Source organism: Lampetra fluviatilis, chromosome 20 (genome assembly GCF_964198595.1).
Source record: "Lampetra fluviatilis chromosome 20, kcLamFluv1.1, whole genome shotgun sequence".
NCBI lineage: Eukaryota > Metazoa > Chordata > Hyperoartia > Petromyzontiformes > Petromyzontidae > Lampetra > Lampetra fluviatilis.
In genome coordinates this window covers 5,593,839-5,616,087 of record NC_136294.1, presented here as the reverse complement: position 1 = coordinate 5,616,087, position 22,249 = coordinate 5,593,839, and the positions used below count along the sequence as shown (strand labels likewise).

The following is a 22,249-nucleotide window of genomic DNA, read 5'->3' as shown; positions in this document are numbered from 1 at the left end:
TTACACCCGTTGGGTTGCACTCCCTCGTCGAAGAGGCCACTCTTCTTATCCTTATTTTCTACAGTTACATGCTAATTTCTCACATTAACATCATTCTAATCTCTTACATTAACATAGCCACTTCCGTGCCCTCTAATTTCTCACATTAACATCATGCTAATCCCTCACATTAACATAGCCACTTCCGTGCCCTCTAATTTCTCACATTAACATCATGCTAATCCCTCACATTAACATAGCCACTTCCGTGCCCTCGTCTAGGAGGCCGCTCTCCTATCTGACAGTTACATGCTAATTTCTCACATTAACATCACTAGCCCCGAACCACTTCTTTATAACCCTTGAGCTACTCCCATTTCAAACCTTTTAAAACAGTCTGACTCAGCAGCAGACCATGCTTTCCCACCTGATGATGGACGCTTGTGTTGCGCCTGAAACGTCGTGATTTATTTTATTTTATACCTACGTGACTTTACCGAAAGAACCAAAGCGTACAGAATGCACTTCTTCAGGAAATGGTGTTTTTGTGTGTGTGTGCACAGAGGCTGAATGCTTTTCATACATTTGTGCATCTTGTTTTGAACTTGTGGTTTTCCAGTTGCACTATTATTCTGTTAGGATGGGGTTTTTGCTCATCATTTACAGATTTTCTCAGAAGATAGGGACAAAAGTTATCATACATTCTTACCAAGTACAATTTTTATATGCTAAACAGGAATTGCTATTGGAACATGGGGATTAAAATAATTAGACATTTTAACATATTATGTTCGCTACACTTATTTAAAATGTTTAAACACATGAGGTAAATAAAAGGGTGACTAAAAAGAGCTTGAAAGAAAAAAATAAAAAATAAATTGCAAGATGAGTTAAACCGTATCTATGTTCAAATGTGAATTCAGATCAAATATCAGTGACAGGCCAATATCTCGCACTCACGAGTGATGATAGAAATTAGAAATGCGAAGAGCCAGGGATGTGTGGAACTTTATTGGGGCACATTCCTTGGGTCACCAAGTTGAGTGGAGAGCCAGGGATGTGGTTGTCTATTGGGCCACGTCAATGATGATACCTTAATTATCATATAGTCAAAATTTTTACGATACTAATTACTGGATTGGCTTTGTGAAAATAGGGTTTGGAAAACTAACACTCCGGTCATCAGTGTTGTGCTGTTAAATTCATAATAATGTGCTTCTGTAATATGGTGGCTTAGTTTTAACTGCTGAGCACAGATGGCATGTGCATATGTTAAACCTAAAACGCAACAGCCATGTCCATTAAACGTTAAACCATTTTAACTTCTCATGCAAAGATAATGCCTTTAAATATATCCGCATCCTTTTAAAACTATTTTCCATCAAGTGCCCATCTGGTAATAACAACGTCGCATCATTATTTTAGCGTTCAGTGGCTAAGATGAAAAACGCATAAAACATTTAAATGTGTACAAAAACAAGTCTGCCCTCATGGCTTTCACATCAGTTACATAAGAGTGGCACATTCAAGGAAATAAATAACTACAATAATTTTCCATTCTTTATGAATATTTTATGAGGTTGAGCTGCAATACAGGAGTCTAGGCATAGTTTACACGCCTGCATGGTTTTCATATACAGCCAATGCATCATGTTACGTTATAAAGATATATTGGCACAGAAGATTATATAACTGATGATGAAAAAAAACACAGACATAACAATTTCAAACACACGATGCTATGCGAAAAGGTTCGCATGAATTGTATTTATTATACCTCTGGCCTGGTAGACCGCATAAAAGGGAATGTTTGAGCAAAAAAGCTTGCAACACCGCAAAGAGAAAGAAATACATCTCGACATCACCGCATTGCCAGGGCTGGGTGAAAATGCAACCTGCATTAATGCACAACAGTTGCATCGAAAACTGCATGCCCATTCCCTTCACCACCCCACATTGGTGGTGGTCATGCAGGTTTAGGATGTGATGGCATTCTCTGGTCTGACACTGGTGAGAATAGACCATGGGCAAGGCTGTCTCTGATGAAAGCCAATTAGTCTCAAAGACAATGCATATGGTATTAGAGCTTGTTTACATGTTTACCGTGGGTGCGTGTGGTTAATGCAGACTTGATTCCTTGCTAAATGTATCTACCCAGGGAGGGTAAAACCCTATCCTCATTTTCCCCTAGATTTATAATAATTAACCACAAGTCGTGAAGCGAGAGGGAACAAAATCGCATTTTCTGGCAAAAGCCGCTTCTGCAAGCCGCGGATAATCTGCATGGCTCTCAATGAAGGAGCCGCGCAGAACGTAGAATGAGAGGGGATTTAAAGGAATGGAAGCAACACAAAGAAGTGACACGTGGTGTCGTGCCCAAATGCATGTAATTTGTTCCAAAAAAAGAGAGAGCACATGAGTGCCTATAGTGTAATTCAATTAGATGAAGTGGGTTTTTTTTCTGTAGGAGTGTTCTCTCGGATTGGATGTGCAGATGTACGTTTCAAGCAGCCCTTTCCTCAAGGCAACATAGCATTACTTATTCATGTTTTCTGAGAACAGAAAAAATATATAATCCTGACATCGTTTTAACAAAAATAGCCGCACAAAAATAGCCCTTTACCACCTTCAACTGTCGATTTTATAAATGTATCCTCAAAGGCATTTTAACAGCTGCAAAACGCCAAAATTAGCACCGTCAGTCACACTCAACTTTCAGTGCAATGGTGCTAATATTTTATAGCATCATTTGACTTTACAGGAACTATACAACTTTTAAATGCAGGAAGGTCAAATAATTTCTATACTTGTTTGCTGTTTAGATTTGGCTATATGTTAATATTGAACTAGTGCCATATCGTGTAAAGAAACACGTTTCCAGCCAAGAGCGATAATTAAATATACTATGAGAACTATTGTAACGTATGGTGTTGGAACGAATACAACAACTAATATTCGATATTACTATTGCTAACTTTATTTCACATAATACCGTAGCATAACTGATTCTGGGCTCACGTGGATCATTGTTACGTGGAAAGTATCGTACCAGAATCCAGTGCGTTTTCTGAAATGTATTGCAAACTCGCCAGTTGTCAGCTCACTCTACTTGATTACAGATATCGTATATAAATCCAGTACTGTACTGAAGAAGCATTGAACTGCCCATATAGGACCCACCACTGCGATCTCTACATTGCGTCAAACTTAACATCTCTTCATGATCGACGGCTTGTGCATCAGATCTTATTTATTCACGATGTAGTTACAAAAAAAGCAGCATACTACCTGCTGCATCTCCTCACTGTTTCGAAGAACAAATGTGACCGAAGGTCTTCGCTCATTTACCAGCTTCACATTCCTTATTGCCGGACAAATACTGGAGGAAGGGCCTTTGCTATTGATGCCCCCAGGGTCTGGAATGCTATCGCCAATAAACTGCAACTTGGATCACTACCTGTGAGATCTTCACTCAAAACTGCTCTAGAGGAGTTGTACACCCTTAGCTGCCACTGCTATTCAGTGGCCTCAAATCAAATGTATCGCTCCGGATGACCACTGCAAAGTATGATCTGGAGTTTTGATTATAGTGTGCTGGTCTTTAAAAGGTGCATTGAAAAATGTTGCTACTCCTATTGATACTCCTGCTGTTATGTAGTGACTCATGCCGCCAGCAATGACATGGCAGCAGCTATGGCAGAAAAGTTTGGTTGTAGATATTATGTAAATCGTTTATTGTTAGATTTGAATCACAATTCCTATGATCACTGTTACATTGTTTTATAGCTTTATTTTGATTTCGAAAACGTTTTGGTTTAGCCATTTTTGTTTGTTGTAGTACAGAGTTAGACTGATAACTTAAATCTAAATTGTCTTATGGTTGTTATTGTTTGACTTGCATCCCACTGGGATTTTTGCACACAGCATTGATATACGGTGCTTTTTCTTGAAGGCTTTGTTGTTTTTTCCTGGATTTTTCTGTTGTGCATAGTCACTTTAAGATGTTTCTTGTTCATGTTTTGTTTGTTGCGGTTGCACCCGATTCAATAGCCGCATGGCTCACAGGGCTATACCTAATAAATAAAACTGAACCTTGCCACCGAGTCGGTTGACTACTTTGACGGTTCCATTTCCAAAGGTCACTTTGAAGAAGCAGTCCTGTCTGCCTCGTATTCCTTTTGATTACCAACACCACGTGGTGGTTTAAAGAAGTACGGGTAAAAAAACACATCTTTTTGAGTTCATATTAAGTTATAAGTTACATCATTAAACCACTCCTGTGGCACGTGTAGCAATAAGACTCAAAATGAACAGCACTCACCACTTATACCAACGCTCACACATTTTCACTGTTTCTAGGCCCCCATCTGGCCTGAAATCAGTGAACCAAGACTTCCACGCAGATGCTAAATGATCCGTAATCACCGCAACCCACTGGGTTGTACAAATCATCAACGTTTGGCACATTCCGCTCCATTAATTGGACAGAAAATCCTGCCGGATCCACTCGCTGAAAGTGGTTTTTTTTTTACCACGATGGAGTTTTCCACTTCCCCATTCGCTTTGACGTCCATTATGCTCGGACACAAGGGATGGCCGCAATAATGAGAAGCATACCGTGGCTGGGCTGGAGGTGGAAGCATTGCTCCCGCGTGTGTAAACGTGAATGTGAATGCAGAGCCACGAGAAGAATCCCCCCACAATGCTCCGTCTCCAACCGCCGCCACAAAATGGCGTCGGTCAAGTCTTTCAACTGGCAACAACGCTCATAACACCACGAAGGGGAATATTAACTTTCAAGCACTTTTTTTTTCTTCTTGGTTCTTTCGGTAAAGTCACGTAATAAAATAATAAAAATAAACCACAATAAAATAATTCTCACGACGTTTCGGCCACAACGCAAACAGCCGTCCTCAGGTGAAAACCAGGTCCGTCGAGGCGACAGAGTCTGAATGAAACAGCACACGAGCTTGGAGCATATATATACAAGCTGGGCGCCTTGACAAAGGAATGAACTTTCAAGCACTCTCGCTCGCCATGGAGTACTTGACATTAACGACACGCTATTTTTACTTTGTTAATTTGCGTCTATACGTTCCAAAGTGTTATCACAATTACGCTCAACGAGAGAATTAATGGCTTATCACTACAGGGTCATCCTTATGCCATCCTAACAAAGACAAGAACGCCTTTCTCTGCGACAGCATCTCGAGATGCAGTTTCGCCGAGAGGCTAAATAAATACAATTTGTATTGTACGGATTAAATGTAAAGCACCCTTGTGTATTCAAACGCATTTTAAATGAACACAATAACACATTGCTGCGGAGCGAGCTGGTAGGAACGTTGGGTTGCTCGGTCAATGGCCAGGGTCAACGGCGGCGTGGTGTATTCCGCATATATGCCCGACTGTGAGGGCGGGCACAAGCCGGCGTGAGTAGGTTAAACGTTGAGTTTTATAAGGGCACCACGGGGTGACCAGCCCCTCCCCACCCAGCCCCACCCCTCCCACGCCCCACCCAGCCCCATCCTCCCCACCCAGCCCCTCCCCACCCTCCCCTCCCCACCCAGCCCCACCCTCCCCACCCAGCCCCTCCCCACCCTCCCCCCCCACCTGTCCCATCCCCACCCAGCCGCTCCCTGCACGACGGACGGACGGACACAATAATCCCATGTGGGCTGGTGTAACTAGGAGGTTCCTACCAGTAAAAGCCTTGCCTTAAAGTCATTATGTATATCGCAACCCAGTAATTCACAAAACGAGTGAAGCAGCGCTGGTACCCTCCCGTGTGTTCTCAAAGCAGTGGGGTCCCAAGAGTTTTCAACACTTGTCTCAAAATATCCCGAGAATAATAAAAAAAAATGTTTGAGGTTAATTTGAGTGAATATGTTGTAAATTACATGACGTGTTAAATTGAATTGGGGAGAGGTGAGGAGGGTGGTTATTCGTGGATTTTCACACTGGTTTATTTTTGTAATTTTATTTCAAGCCCAACAAAACTAGATTATTGATAGATTACGTCTGGAAATGCTTCCTGGTAGACCAAGTGTACTATCCCAATAATTGTGCCACAAAATATTCAAACCGTTCAGTTAATTTTTAGATGTAAAGCTTTCGTGACTGCAGGGATTCACATTCTTGGTTCTTTCAGTAAAGTCACGTAGAAGGGAAATAATACAATAAAAAGAAAACAATAAAATGTGACTTTACCGAAAGAAGCAAGAATACGTTCAGTTAATGTTTATTCTATTTCTGTATATAATTTGTATGTATCACTTAATTTTTTTTATTATGCACGCTGCACTAATCCAGTAATCATACATTGTAAAATGACATGAAGGGTTGCAGAAAGAGTTGGTTTCCTGAGGGGGTGGGGCGCGGGTTGGAACATATATCAAAATTGGAAACCGATTCCAGAATCGACTCCAAAAGTCTTAGACTCAGCCATCTCTACTTGGGGGCCGTTCATAAATGACGTCACGCACCTGGGGGGGGGGGTCAGACATTTGTGACGATGTGTGACGAGGGGGGGTGAGAAATGTGACGTCACATCAAAATGCACAACTTTAAATAAATATAGACAACACGTTCTACTTAATTAAATAGACTTTAAATACATGTTTTCTCCTACAACATCAGAGTGCAGCGCCACATTAAATAAGCACAACAATGACAATAGTTTAAAGCGATTTGAAGCATGTTTTATTTTCAAAATGGAAATATGGTTTTGGGGGGGAGGGGGGCAGAGCTTTGTGACATCATATTTGAGGGGGGGGGGTCTGACTTTTTGTGACGCCGTGTGACGAGGGGTTGGATCAAAAATCGTCCAAAGTCGCGTGACGTCATTTATGGACGACCCCTTGGTGGTCACCCATGCAAGTTCTTAAAAATGAGACAATCCGGCTTGGTTTCCGAGATTGTGGCACATTTTTTTGAGCGATGTGCTTACACCGAGGAAACTCTCGTGGTAAAATAATAATTTGTGAATAGTTGCAAGCAGAAAGTCCGACAATTCTCGACCACAGTTCACTTTGTTCACAGGCAGAGGTCGCAACCGGGTACCCGATACCCGTACCCTACCCGATACCTGGTGCGGCCGGGTACGGGTAGACCGTGAGTCACTCGTGAGTCACCATTTGTCACTCATTTCCCAACGTCTTGTCTCTTCTTACAATTCAAGTTCCTAGAATCAACCCACCCGCGCCTGCAACATGGCTTCATCCCAGAGGTCGCAATCAGATACCCGATACCCGGACCCTACCCGACCGGGTACGGGTAGGGTACGGGTACCCGTTTGCGACCCTGGTGCGTCCGAGTACGGGTAAGGAATCAAAACCTGTTTGCAACCTCTGGCAGTGGGTGGCTAAATGCTGCCCTCTGTCGCTGCAGTGTTGTCTCTCAGGACGTGCAGACAATGTACTGGGGCCCTGAGCACCTGCCTGGTATCATGAAGTGTTGTAGCCCTCTGCAATGTGTCCTCATGTGAGTAACCCAGAGTCAGCCACGACACCAGGATACAGTGGCGAAGCGTTCTATTTTCGTTCACAATTCCCCAGAGCCGTTATACCACCGCTTCCCAGCTGCAGGGAGATGACCTTTTGCAAACATTGATACTCTTCAGTTACTTCAGGGGTGGCGTTAACTGCGGAGTACAGCAAGTATCAACCCGTGGGACACCCCACCCCCTGGGGAGGCACCAGAGGTCGCAAACGGGTTTTGAATCCTTACCCGTACCCGGCCGCACCAGGGTCGCATTCGGGTACCTGTACCTGTACCCTACCCGATACCCGGCTACCCGTACCCGGCCGGGTATCGGGTAGGGTACGGGTATCGGGTACCCGATTGCGACCTCTGGGATGAAGCCATGTTGCAGGCGCGGGTGGGTTGATTCTAGGAACTTGAATTGTGAGAAGAGACAAGACGTTGGGAAATGAGTGACAAACGGTGACTCACCAGTGACTCACGGTCTATCCGTATCCGTATCCGGCCGGGTACGGGTAGCCGGGTATCGGGTAGGGTACGGGTATCGGGTACCCGGTTGCGACCTCTGGGAGGCACGAAAGCCTCTTGGGGTGGGGAGGGGGGCGGAGGATGTGGCATGGAGACTGTGCAGGAGAAATGTTGAATGTGCGTGAGTGGGGAACGTCAACGCCATGTTGAAGAACAAAACACCCAAATGCACGTGAAACAAATGCCTTACCAACACCGCGTCGACTAGAAGCGTGGACGTGTGATCTGTCTATTTTGGCCTTTGTAACTTTTGCATGGGGAAGGGGGGATGGGAGTGGGAATCAGTGGACTTGATCGGGGGGGTCAACCATGCCATAAGGGTTTAGTAATGTTTAGCTCACTGCACTTTGAACCAAGATGCCTAAGCTTGATTGCTGGCGATGGCCAATATCTGACCACTGACCAGTGGGAGCTAGTGGTCGAACAAACCCACGACCGACACATCTTGGAGGGGCCTTCATCCAGCAGTAGATTCAGGTCATACATTAACAAAAAGTTACTCCAGCTTTCAATAGAAACAATCCCGTCAATAAGTCATTGACACTTTTGCTATGAACTATAAGCCCACCACATACTGAATACAGGGTGTCTGTAAAAGTGTCTTCCACTCTTGAAGAATTGTAATTAGTTTGAGCTGCATCCAAATAACGACACACACTTGTGAAAATTAAGATTTTATTGAACTAGATTTGTTCAACTAAACCTCTACATGCATACAAAATAACGTAAAACTCGGAGTTGTACATGTCCGATATACTTCGCCTTCAGAAGATTAGCAGTAAGTAATTATATTGTAATGCAAGGCGAACATTGTTCTCTAACGGCTTACAGTATATCATGCAAATACCGCTGTTTTTTTTTTGACAGATACACATTTATGTTTGCATGCCCTCAATCTGCTGTTCTTTAGAGTAACCATATTTCTGACAAAGCGATTTTAAATCATTCACCTCATGGTTTCACTCCACCAAACATCACTTCCTTGATGACCTGAAAATAACCAGAGCAAGCCAAAAGATATTTTAATGCAATTCAGAGTGCAATATAATCCATACTTAAGCCACACTTATTAAAATTACCCTTAAAGAGCCATCAGTAAGTGGACAGATGAATATACAGTAATAGGCAGATTGATCAATGATTATCAAGACACATACAGTCCAAAGATCGATACCATTACTTTGCTCAGCATTTGCCATACAAAATTAGAAACATACGAGAACACTTAGGCCAACATACAAAATTGAAGTAAACTAAATGAAGATACTGCCTTAACACTGGTGTGCAAACACAAACCACAAACACCACCTATGTTGGGTGGAGTTGGGTTTACGACACATTTATATTTCCAGGATCTTACCCAAAACTTTTACTTTATTATATAGTCAGTAAAACTATTTTAGTATTTTCCTTTCTTTTGCCCAGGCAATGTTAATGACAAAGTTGGCAAGTGTTTGTTCGTTTTCACAATGAAAATATCCACTTTGCATACTGACAAACATCCACACCATTCGTCGTCATCGTAATCAACATCACCAACCTGAGTGAGTTGGTACTCCTCACCGCAGAGCTTCTCCACCAGGTCAAAGTGATCCACGTTAGGCACATCCAGGTAGGTGACATTGAAGCCGGCGCCCTTTAAAGACTTGACAAATAGAACAATAAGAAAGGCTCCATCAGAGCAGCACTGGGGGCACAACTGATTTGGTCTCCCATTCTCTTGAACCACAGCGAGTTTGTTTAAGGGCATCGAAGCAACCTGATGTAACCAGTGTAAGCAGTGTTGGATCATAAAGGCTGACATTCCATTTAGTGGACCACAGAAATATTCCTTAAAGTGAATTTAGACGCACTGAAAGTTGCTTACTCTTTCCCTTTGAATGATTATCATTCAAAATGTGAGTTATAACTCCCTGAGACGTTACTAGCAGGTGTGAGTACATGTTCAAGAGGGCAGGTTTCGTTCACTCCGTGCACAAAGCATGAACACACACCCACTGAATGCATCATATCACACCATCAAAGACACGTTTCCCAAAAAAATCGTTTCGTTTTTTGGGGTCATGAATAAGTTACCGAAAGAACCAAAGAGTATGGATTCCTTTAGGCACGAAAGCTTCAAATCAAGAATCAAGACATATTTATTCATAATTATTCAAAATTATCGACCAAATGCCAACATTAATCCTATCATTTTGAATGAGTGTTACATAAAGTCAAATATTTAATGCAGCCTAATATACAGGGTGATCCATTTATAGAAAGCCCACTGATTTATGACCCTTTTAATGTATTCTCAACAGGTGAGTGAATGTCGTGAAAGCAATGGCTCCATATCTTACAGAGGAACAAATGAAGATAGTAGCACGGATGAGGAGTATCATATCTGGGGCTCACACATATGTCTAATTTGTGTATACGCCACTGCAAAGAAACATTAAATACAGATTGTATCGCAAATTATATAACACAGGTCCGATTAAAAAAGTAAAATAAAAACAGAACAACAATTGTAAGAACTGATGCGATTGCGCTGACATGCCTTGCAACCCTCAAACACAACCCATAATGAATGCTTTTTCCACGTTGAGTGGATATGTATAATGGGATCACCCTGTTATTGCAGACTGCACGGCCACAGATAATATAATTCAACGTTTTAAAGCTTTCGTGACTGCAGGGATTCATCTTCTTGGTTCTTTCGGTAAAGTCACGTAAAAGGGAAATAATAAAATAGACGCTGTCTCCCCGACAGACCTGGTCTTCACCTGAGGACGGCTGCTTGCGTTGTGGCTGAAACGTCGTGAGAATTATTTTATTAATATTTATTTATTTATTTTACTTATTTTCCCTTCTATGTGACTTTGCCGAAAGAACCAAGAAGATAATTCAACGTGTGAATGAGAGCAATCAACTCTACCTGCTCAAGCTCTTGGGACTGGCGCTGAAACTCGGGCGTGTCATGCTCCGCCACAGCCAGGACGATGCGACAATTTCCAGCCAACGGGGCCATCGCATCAACTTTTAACATCGGGCTGTTACGTGCCATGTCCTCCCTGTCAGCAAACATGTGTGTAGCGCAGCACGGGCAGCTCAAAGGTCACGTAAATGTGTGTGCAAGTCTTTTTTGGCAAAGGCAAGACTTCACCGTAACCACCAGCCCCTCCGTAATGCGTTTCTATCCTGGACAGAGCGAGGGGCAGGTGCCTGTTAGGTTACTAAGACTGGCGCAGTGCACAGTCGTTTCGTAGAAATAGCAACAAGTCTAGTAGCTATTTTTTTTTATCGAGTGCTGCTATTGCACATCCAACCAATGCATTTTTTGCCTTGGTTGACCCATGAGAGGCTCATGACAGGTACAGATATACATTGGCAATGAAAATAAAACTTGGTTTAAAGCAACAAAAACTCGCCCTAAAAATGCAATGTGAACATCACACATTATTGGGCTGATCAACATTAAGTCCGTCAGGCACAAAATACAGCAGTCAATCATGATGGCCAAATCCTCATAAAAATTAAAGCAGTACACAACTGTCTTTGTCTTTTTGATGCCTGAATATTAAAAAAATGCTACAATCTTCGCTCACATGAGCCAAAGTCCATCACAAGACTGTACAGTGCAAAAACACGCTACGATATCTTGATGTGCAAAACATGCCGAAATTATTTAGTTGAAGACAGCAAAATTATATCGGGTAAATGTAGATAAACAGGGTTGGGACACTGTCTATAGGAAAGCCACCTACATAGATTCCTATCTGAAACCGGATTCCCACCACCAAGGCCGTAGCCATGGAGTCAACATTGGGGGGGGCCAAATCTTCCAGGGGGTCTGGGGGTTCCCCCCCCCCCCAAAAAAAACTAAAATTTGAAAACGAATTTCCTGCCTAAAATATAAAAAAATTCACTTACACATAGGATGGACTTTTTATTTATTTTTTACAATAATGTCTAATAGTATCTTGTATTTATTACATTGCTTTGTTTTTTCTTTTTTACCTTTTTTGTTTAATTGTATGTAATGGCAGAGATTAGGGATTAATAAAGCACAAACATAACCACAATCATATAAACAGAAATCTATTTTATACCAATATATTGGGGGGGGACATTTTGAGAATATTTGAATATTGGGCACAGAAGAATTCCCTCATCAAAACACTACACCATAGGGCCCACTGCATTTCCGACCAACACCACCTAGCCAGTGAACTGGAACACGTACACCAGGCCCTCAAGATGAATGGGTACTCGGACCGCATTATTCGCAAAGCTGTTTCTCCAACCATGGAGAAACAACCTCCTGAGGAGCCGATCAAAACCATCACGTTACCATACGTAGCAGGTGTTACCAAAAAGATTTCCAAAATCTTAAACAAACACAAGATCCAGGTCCGATTCAATACAGTACACAAAATCCGTGATCTAATCCCATCTGTGAAGGATGTCATTCCTGACATGCAATATCCTGGAGTCTACAAAATGAGTTGTACCTGCGGTAGTAGTTACATTGGGGAAACGAAACGACATGTCTCGGACCGTGTTCGCGAGCACAAGGCAGATCTGAAACACGGCAGAACCAATACCTCTGCCGTGGCTGACAATTGTTATAACGCTGTGGGCTCGCATGATATTGTTTTATCCAAGACCAAGGTACTCTGCAAACCTTCTGGCTACTATCAAAGGTTTGTTCATGAAGCCATCCAGATATATAAACATAGACATAACTTCAACCGAGAAGATGGATACAAATTGAGCAATCATTGGAAGGATGTTATTAACCAGATAAAACCTTAACTGTTTATGGTTGTTCCATCATATTTGCCGGGTACTAATCTATTTTTCCAAGTTAATTTCCCCCCTCTCGCATCCCCAGCTCTCTCGGCCTCCCACTTCCAGCCCCGCCCGCCTTCCCCTGTCCAGCTTCACGTCCCTCTCCTAGCGTCCACACAACGCTCCCCTACCCCACACCCCCCTCCTCTCTCTCCCCCCTTGCCCCTCCTCCCTCTCTTACCTATATAATCTCTTACCACGGCATCTCTCTCCCACTTCAGCAAAACAAATGTTTCTTGCTGTGGTTTTCCCACCTGATGACGATTGCTTGTGTTGCAATCGAAACGTCGTGATTTGTTTTAATTTTATTTTATTTCTAACTACGTGACTTTACTGAAAGAACCAAAGAGTATGGATTCCTGCAGTCACGAAAGCTTAAAATCAAGATTAGGGTTTACTAACGTCCTATTTAGAGGATATGGCATTGTCCAGTTAGTTTACCCACTCATATTTTAGTACTGCTTTTTGCATATATAGAATTAACATTATTCAAAAACATTATACAATGATACTCACAAAGTCATTTTGAGATGCTCATTCACGTAGGTTTCCACTAGGGGCCGGAGGTCAAACACCCCACTCAGTAGGAAGCCACCTGGGAACAGAAACAAAGTGTGGATATGAGGCACTTGTCTACTGTGGCCGGATAAGTTGCATGATTATTTCGTATGGCTCATTGCCCACATTCGACACGCCATTTTGAAACAGGCCTCAAACAATGTTAGTCTGTCACTGCAAGCCACTTCACATATAATCAGGTACTAGAGGGAAATATTTTCTACCTGTTTCAAAGTGTTGCATTGTCATTCACCTATTGCTTTTCAAGTAGTGCTGAGTAGACAATCAATGCGGAATTCCTAGCTTGATCAAACTTTAAGTGTCAACTAATGTGTGGCCCGGTATTTAAAAGTTCTAATCGGGCCTCAGAAAAGAAAAGCATGCGCCACCACTGTTGCAGAAAAACGCTCAAACGCCAAAACTAGCAGGTGCCCATTGGTAAGCGAAACCCTGGGTACATACACCTTTGATGTCAGGGGTCACACCATACTCTGGAAGCGACCAATCGGTGGCGAGGACCATGGCAGCCAGGTGAGCACCGGCAGAGTGACCACACAGATACATTCCACTGCATTCCACACAGCAACAGTCATCACCATCATTAAAGCAGTGAAAGCTATAACTATTGTGTTGACATCTCTGTACAGAAGAACCCTTTGAGGGCAGTACATTGTGATGTAAATGGCCCTTTTGTTCATCCAGTGATTGAGGAGGGCCTCCACATTCCGTGCAGGTCGTGGGGGTTATTTTACCATACTTTACCATACTTTACCACGCTAGTCAGCGCGGGTTGGTGAAGGCAGGCAGCGTGTATATAGTACAGTACAACAATGTTGTTGCTCTGCCCTCTATTTAAAATGTCACTCTGTAGCAGCCTACAACACCTGTTTTAGTGCAAGGTAGTTGCTGATCCAAGGACTATACAGACTCAAACAGCTTAGCGTCAGAGATCTGATATTGGGCGCATTATAGGTGATTTGGGTAAAGGCATTGTGGTATAAAATTGTAGCATTCCTTGAATCTTACTTTAAACAAATTTCCAAAGGTCAAGAACTCTCATCAATTACTTCAGTTACCACTCGCAGTATGATTACATTTCGTCTTATACATATTTCATTCCATATTTGATAATATCTTGCCATGAGAAAGATTACCTGAAGTGTGAATATTGTCGAGATATGAAGGCAACAGCTCTCCGCATCTGGTCAACCATGAGATCCATGCTTCCTACAAAATATCATAACTCTATCACATCATTAATCAGTGTTTACTGTGTATACTTATTATAACCAATGTATGCTACTTTTTTCAATGTGCCCAATCTCATCATATCTTGGCAGGTAAGAAGGGTTGAGCCTATATAATGCTTGGATGGGCCAACAACCATGCATAAGAGGTGTTACAGGCAACGGGGTCAAAATGTAGGCAGCAGAGGGTGGTACAACAATATCCGATGTACTTCTATACTGTCAAATATATGCTCTGCACGTTTGCCAATCTGCACTAACCAACGTAGTAAAATATGGTAAAATTAACCTCACAACCTGCATGGCATGGGAGGTCTTCATCCAGCAGTAGATTGGCAAAGGTCTGCACATGTAAATGTACATTCTGACAGATACTAATTATAAGCAGTGCTTACTCTATAATATAAAGCCAATGCACAAGTTTGCATCAAAATCTCTGTTCTGTAAACAGTCTGTGTATTTACAGTCTTTGGTGCAAGATGTTATCTCCTTCGCCTGGTATGCAAACTCACCTATATATTTGTGAGTTTGCATGTTATCTCCTTGGTGGTAGTGTGGATTTTCTCCGGGTCCTCCAGTTTTTCCCTCCACATTCAGAAACATATTCTTAGGTTTTTTCGGAAAAAGTCACGTAGGTAAAAACATTAAAAAGTAAAATAAAATAAAAATAAAAATCACGACGTTTCGGAGGCAACACAAGCTTCCGTCTTCAGGTGGTACCGTCACAGCCACGACAGCTGTATCAAGTAAATGAGAGATTGCAGGAGTTACCACTGCGTTTATATAATGGTTGGAGAAGGTGGTGGGGCAAGGGCCGCATACTTATTATTAATATGGTAAGGTGAGGCTTGAGACTAAGAATAGACTGCATAACAAAGGCTGAGCCTTTGTTATGGAGAGGTGCGGTTTGTGACTCAACCTGTAACAAGAAGACCACCACTAAACATGGTAAAACAGTAATGGTTGTCTGTCAAATAAGATTGGCAAATAAGTGTAGTTAAATCTTTTTTGCATGGTTAATCACATCTTTCCAATGATTACTCAGTTTGTAACCGTCATCACGGTTGAAATTATGTCTGTGTTTGTATATTTGTATGGCTTCGTGTACAAACCTTTGATGGTAGCCAGGAGGTTTGCAGAGAACCTTGGTCTCGGAAAATACAATTTCATGAGAGCCCACCGAGTTGTAGCAATGATCGGCAACGGCCGAAGAATCAGTTCTGCCGTGTTTCAGATCTGACTTGTGCTCGCGGACACTATCAGAAACATGACGTTTCGTTTCTCCAATGTAGCAATCACCACAAATGCAACTCAATTTGTAGACTCCAGGATACTGTAAGTCAGGAACGACATCCTTCACAGATGGAATCAAATCACGGATTTTATGCACTGTACTGAATCTTATGCTTGTTTAGAATTTTGGAGATCTTTTTGGTCACGCCTGCTATGTATGGCAACGTGATAGTTTTGGTCGGCAGAACTGATTCAGAGTCACAAACCGCACCTCTCCATAACAAAGGCTCAGCCTTTGTTATGCAGTCTATTCTTAGTCTCAAGCCTCACCTTACCATATTAATAATAAGTATGCGGCCCTTGCCCCACCACCTTCTCCAACCATTATATAAACGCAGTGGTAACTCCTGCAATCTCTCATTTACTTGATACAGCTGTCGTGGCTGTGACGGTACCACCTGAAGACGGAAGCTTGTGTTGCCTCCGAAACGTCGTGATTTTTATTTTTATTTTATTTTACTTTTTAATGTTTTTACCTACGTGACTTTACCGAAAAAAACCTAAGAATATGAATCATTGCAGTCACGAAAGCTTCAAATCAAGAATTTTTAGAAACATGTGTCTATAACACATTCCTGCGGAGGGAGCTGGTAGGAACGTTGGGTTACTCGGTCAATGGCCAGGGTCAACGGTGGCGTGGTGTATTCCGCAAATATGCCCGACTGTGAGGGCGGGCACAATCCGGCGTGAGTAGGTTAAACGTTGAGTTTTATAAGGGCACCACAGGGTGACCAGCCCCTCCCCACCCAGCCCCACCCCTCCCACCCCCCACCCAGCCCCACCCTCCCCACCCAGCCCCTCACCACCCTCCCCTCCCCACCCAGCCCTCCCCACCCAGCCCCTCCCCACCCTCCCCTCCCCACCCAGCCCCACCCTCCCCACCCAGCCCCTCCCCACCCTCCCCTCCCCACCCCGCCCCTCCCTCCCCACCCAGCCCCTCCCTGCACGACGGACGGACACAATAATCCCCTGTGGGCTGGTGGAACCAGTGGGTTCCTACCAGTAGTATTATTTGGCTGCTACTATACATTCCAAAATATGATACGCCACTTTCATGAGGTATCATGTGTGGCCAGTTTGCCTCTGAAATATGTCTCACAGCTGAGTGGACTTTGCCTGCTAAAATAAAATAGTCTAGCTCAGTTTGTAAGGTCATGTTACAGACACGCACACAAACACGACATCTCCTGACCTTTAGGACTAAGAGTGTAGCTCAGAGCCACCACCACAGCTCCAGATTCGACCAGGGGAGGCACCATATATCCAGAAAACTCCTTCCTAAAAAAAGGCACGCACACACACACACCAGTCATCAAAGTGGGGCACTGCAATATTTTTGTGGAAACTTTCTCGACACCGTTGATTCTGCATCAGGATGAATCCATTTCATAGACTGTACTGCAGATAAATGATTCACCAGTGCCTCATAAGAATAATCTAGTGATGGCCATTCAGGGATGTGCTTTCACAAAGATAGACGAGTACTGTTGTCAATGTTTTATTTACACATAATTAAACATGATAAAGTTTGGGGAGCTAGATTTGAAAAAGTGATGAAGATCCATTTATTTTTCGATTTAAAGCTTTCGTGACTGCAGGGATTCATCTTCCTGGTTCTTTCGGTAAAGTCACGTAGAATTGAAATAATAAAATAATAAAAATAAAACATAATGAAATAATTCTCACGACGTTTCGGCCACAACGCAAGTAGCCGTCCTCAGGTGGAGAACAGGTCTGTCGAGGAGACAGAGTCTGAATTAACTCTGTCTGTCATTCAGACTCTGTCTCCTCGACAGACCTGTTCTCCATCTGAGGACGGCTACTTGCGTTGTGGCCGAAACGTCGTGAGAATTATTTTATTATGTTTTATTTTTATTATTTTATTATTTCAATTCTACGTGACTTTACCGAAAGAACCAAGAAGATGAAAAGATCCATTAATTTCACCGCCCATAACCTGTATGAGGAGACTGTAATACATTGCTTGTGGGCGTAAACACTCCCCCAAAGGGGGAATTTTGATAATTTCATGAACATGGCTAAAATATATATTTTTTTAATAGTTGCATGCATGTCGTGTGGTCAGCGCTCATACCCAAGGATACGCCAGTAGCCTCCGTGAATGTAAACGAAGACTGGGGGAGCTTGCCGAGGTGGCGTGAGGCCATCAGCAGGAATGTGTGGACATGAGAAACGCAGACATAAGATACACAAACATCCACCGATTAAAACATATATACTGTCAAGCGTGTACGTAAATACATAGTGAGAGTGCAGGCTATTTGTAAAAGCACCTGGGTTTGGTTTCAGAGGCATATAAATATCCATCTTTTCGTCATCTCCGGGGCCGTAGGAGACGTCCAGAATTGTTTCTGCGACAGCTTTCCCACGAGCAGTCCCTGATGCACAGTGGAGTCAATGGGGGCAGGTGTAAGTCGCATGGCAGCCCAACTCCACAGAGCTTTGGGTATGGAATGTACAGGGTGAGACAAGGGAGTGGTGGATATTATACACTTTCTGTCTCTCCTCTTAAGCAATTTATATATTTTTTAAATATATATATGGTTTATAGCATTTCAAATGTACAGGGTGAGACAAGGGAGTGGTGGATATTATACACTTTCTGTCTCTCCTCTTAACCCAATTTATATTTTTTTTAAATATATATATGGTTTATAGCATTTCACTCCACATCTTCTGGCTAACTCCTAAATGTAAAATTGCTCAACGACAGAAGAGGTGAAAATAACTAAGCACAACTAACCTGAAAAAAGTGTGAATACTCAATGGGCCATTTTACTTTAAATATATTAACCAATTGCATGCAAATTATTTGACAAAAGCATTACAGTATTGTAAAAAAACACATTAAAATGACATGCAGTGTTTCTCCGCCTTTTATTAAAGTGTTGTCAAAATTTGTCCAATGTATTTTTTTTATCAGAGCCCCATTGCAAGTGATGTTTAATATCATTGCACTCAAATTTATTTCAAGGTGACCAACAATGCTTTGGAAATAGCGACTGATTTCTGCATACCTTCCTGCAGGGCTTTGATGTGTGCATCAACCACGGGATGTTCATTGCTGCCTTCAAATGGCTGGATGATCCTCTTAGACCACAGGGTTGGAGAAAATTGCCTGTTGCACTCCTTTGGGGCATGTGCAGAAACGAACATGTTATACGACTCTGTTGCACTCCTTTGGGGCATGTGCAGAAACGAACAGGTTATACGACTCTTCACACACTTTTGCTATTCATAATAAATTTGGCACACATCCAGCCTCTTATTTTTTTATATCACTGCAGCAAATGCATCGTAGTCATCATCAGTGTGAAATTCCACACCACATTAGGCTTGCGCAGGCTTAGAAAACATAAATAACGAAGTGCCGAATGAGGAAATATTCACAGAAAATCACAAGTTTGCATATTATCAATTTGCAGACTCTAAATGTCATCCAAGTAGACTTTAATCATACACTGTATATACAGTGTACAAAAATGTCCAAAGCAGTATGTGTCAATGTGCACGGGGAGCGGTGGCGCAGTGGTTAGGGCACTCCACGACGAACCTATGAAGCTGGCCACCTGGGTTTCATTCCTGGACACGCCGTCAGTGGTGAAATTTAAACAGGTCCTGGGGTCTTTTCCTTAAGCAACCCGCATTGACCAGTCTAGTGAAGTATGGTCAAACAACCACAATGACCAAACACGATGTGGTGAGTTTTCCATTAAGCAACTGATTGACCAAGGGTCTGAAATAATTATGCGTGCACATACTGTATACCCAACACGCGTTACGTTAACATATGGTACACGGTCTATAAAATATGCGCAGTGCACGTATCAAATACACAAATACACGTGCAGAGATACATACAAGTGTAGTGTGTCAATTCAGACAAACTAATAGTAGGAGGCATACACGTTTATTCTACACTTCCCACAGTATAGGGGATAACTATATATGGGTGAGGACAGCCAGCACGCTGCCTGACCCAACACGGACGACGAGTTGAAGACGGGGACGAAGACTTGTGAAGACGACAGGTTCTATTTCCAAACCGCAGCAGCCCCGACCCAGCGCCGAGGCCTCCCTTTTATCCTCCCCAGCGTGGCCTGGCTCCACCCTCGGCCACGTCCCCCTTTGGAACCCACCAGAAGGCTCTGGCTCTACCCCACGTGTTCCCTCTGCTGCCACCTTTACCCTACATTCGTGTCTACCACGTGACCTACTGGCAGACCGGCCGCTGTACCCTAAAATGCCCTTCACTGCCAGCAACCGGCGCTACGTGCTCCAGTGCCACACTTCACCTGCCCTGCTTGTAGACTGGGCTGTTACACCCATTTAGTGCGTACGCATGGAGGGGGTTTAACCCAAATGCGTATGCTTGCGTTTGGGGGGGGTCTACTGACAATGTACGTACGCATAGGAAACGGGGGGGGGGGTGAAGCCTTGATAAAAATTTGTCTACATTGGCCTTCAAATGAGCCACAGTTCAGTTCCTTTAGCTGTCAGACAAGAAGTGGGACTGTGGGATACGTGTCACTTCGTGTGCCACCGTGCCCCTGCCTGCAGCTATCACGCAGCTCAGCAAAATAAGTGGCCAGGGTACCGCAAACTTAATTGGTTAACGTGTTTGCTTAAACACGTTAATATTATTAATCCTTGATCGTTTCTGCGTGGATTAAATATCGGCCGTTCTATAGGATTCGGGGGGGGGGGTAAAAAGTCTGCGAGCGTACAGGGAGGGGGGAAGAGGTCAAGTTTTGACAGATTTTTGCGTACGGACTAAGTGGATGGCCCCTAAACCAGCTCTGCGCACCGGAGTGACCCATTCTATGTCACTACACAAGTACTATATAGTCATCATTATCAGCCATGATCAATACACTGTTGGATTAACCACACTTCCCCCTTCCCATGCTACCATCTTATCGCAGTCCTGCAGTGTAACAAACTATAACATCCGTCGGTTTAATTTGCAGCTGAACGACCCAGGCTGTAGATGTTTAGTGTCTAAATTTAGTTGTTAACAAAAAAAACAAAAGAACCCGCATTCGTTTCGTGATCTACATTCAGTTTTCAGTTTCATTTATTAGGTGTAGCCCTGTGAGCCATTCGGCTCTTGAATCGGGTGCAACAGCAACAAACAAAAAACTAAAACGTGAACAAGTAAACATCTTAAAGTGACTATGCGCAAACAGAAAAATCCAGTGAAAAACAGCAAAATCTTCCAGAAAAGCACCGTACACCAACTCTGTGTGCACAAATCCCAGTGGGATGCAAGTCAAACAACACCAACAACCACAAGACAATGTAGATTAAAGCCATCAGTCTAACTCCGTACTACAACAAACAAACATGGCCAAACCAAAAAACTTTCGAATTCACCAAAATAAAGCCATAAAAACAATGTAACATTGATCATCGGAACTGTGACCAAAATTTCACAATGAACGACATGCACGCGGATTACGCGAGCGTCGGTTGAATCGAGTTCCTTTGCAACATCGTCCAGTCGTCTAAAGTCCGTGTTTCTAATCAGCACCGCTGCGTTTAATTACGGCCGCGTCCTCTTAGGCAATAAAGCAAACAAACACTGAATCAAGAGCCGAATGGCTCACGGGGTTACTCCAAATAAATCTTAAAACTGAAAAACTGAACTGTCAAGTGCGAGCACGAACACACAACGATGGCACGACTACTCCCTATTAGAAGCCGAGTGTTTTACTTATGAACGCCGTTCGTGGACTTTCACTGGACGTTTGGGGATGTGTGTAACAACGACGTCGTAAACCCTCGGGGTCAATCCCCTGCCGCACGAGCTAGAGTGGTGAAGTATGGTCAATGCAATGCACCGCGTGAAGAGCACCCGCACGCAAATGTTGCTGACAGTGGCACGGTACAGTCTTACAATTTGGAACGTTACAATGAAAGTGTTGTTGCTGCTGTTGTTCGCACTTGCCTCCTTGTCCATAGTCTCCCTTGCCTGCGTTGCACCGCTGCGTTGAGCCATGACCACGAGGTTTCTCTCTTGAGAGAAGACTAACAATACCCTGTATACTGCAATTTATATGCTGCTAGCAGCAGTAGCAGCCAACTCAGTGTGGGAGCACAGCGTGTGATGGGGTGGTGGGTGGGCAAGCTCGGATTGTCACGACACGCCCAGTGAACTTTGTTTACAATGTGTCCAGTTTTGCTTTTACATCACTGGATACATCTTCCCCTGCGTGTGGATTGCATCGCTGTGAATCCCTTATCAAGTGCCTTAGCTTATTACACACCAATTCAGACCTTATCGGTCACACCGTGCCCCTTCT

The 22,249-nt window shown here is 43.2% G+C and overlaps 1 protein-coding gene across 1 annotated transcript; it reads right to left on the bottom strand.

Annotated features, from left to right (window-relative positions):
- Positions 1-8,720: 8,720 nt before the first annotated feature.
- On the bottom strand, positions 8,721-21,964 carry AFMID (arylformamidase). Its single transcript, XM_078865188.1, has 11 exons — positions 21,895-21,964; positions 18,962-19,073; positions 18,218-18,322; positions 18,019-18,058; positions 17,116-17,201; positions 14,538-14,610; positions 13,848-13,951; positions 13,342-13,420; positions 10,910-11,045; positions 9,530-9,634; positions 8,721-8,979 (listed from the first exon to the last, which is right to left on the bottom strand). Exons 1-11 carry the CDS (start codon positions 21,943-21,945, stop codon positions 8,941-8,943), a joined length of 930 nt encoding a protein of 309 aa, XP_078721314.1. The 5' UTR covers positions 21,946-21,964; the 3' UTR covers positions 8,721-8,940.
- Positions 21,965-22,249: the final 285 nt, after the last annotated feature.

Coding starts and splice junctions, on each gene's coding strand:
- AFMID (XM_078865188.1), bottom strand. CDS start 21,945: ATGGCTCAACGCAGCGGTGCAACGCAGGCAAGGGAGACTATGGACAAG. Junction 14,611..17,115: donor CTACACTCTTAGTCCTAAAG/GTCAGGAGATGT, acceptor GATATTTTGTAG/GAAGCATGGATCTCATGGTT. Junction 13,421..13,847: donor TGTGACCCCTGACATCAAAG/GTGTATGTACCC, acceptor TTCTGTTCCCAG/GTGGCTTCCTACTGAGTGGG.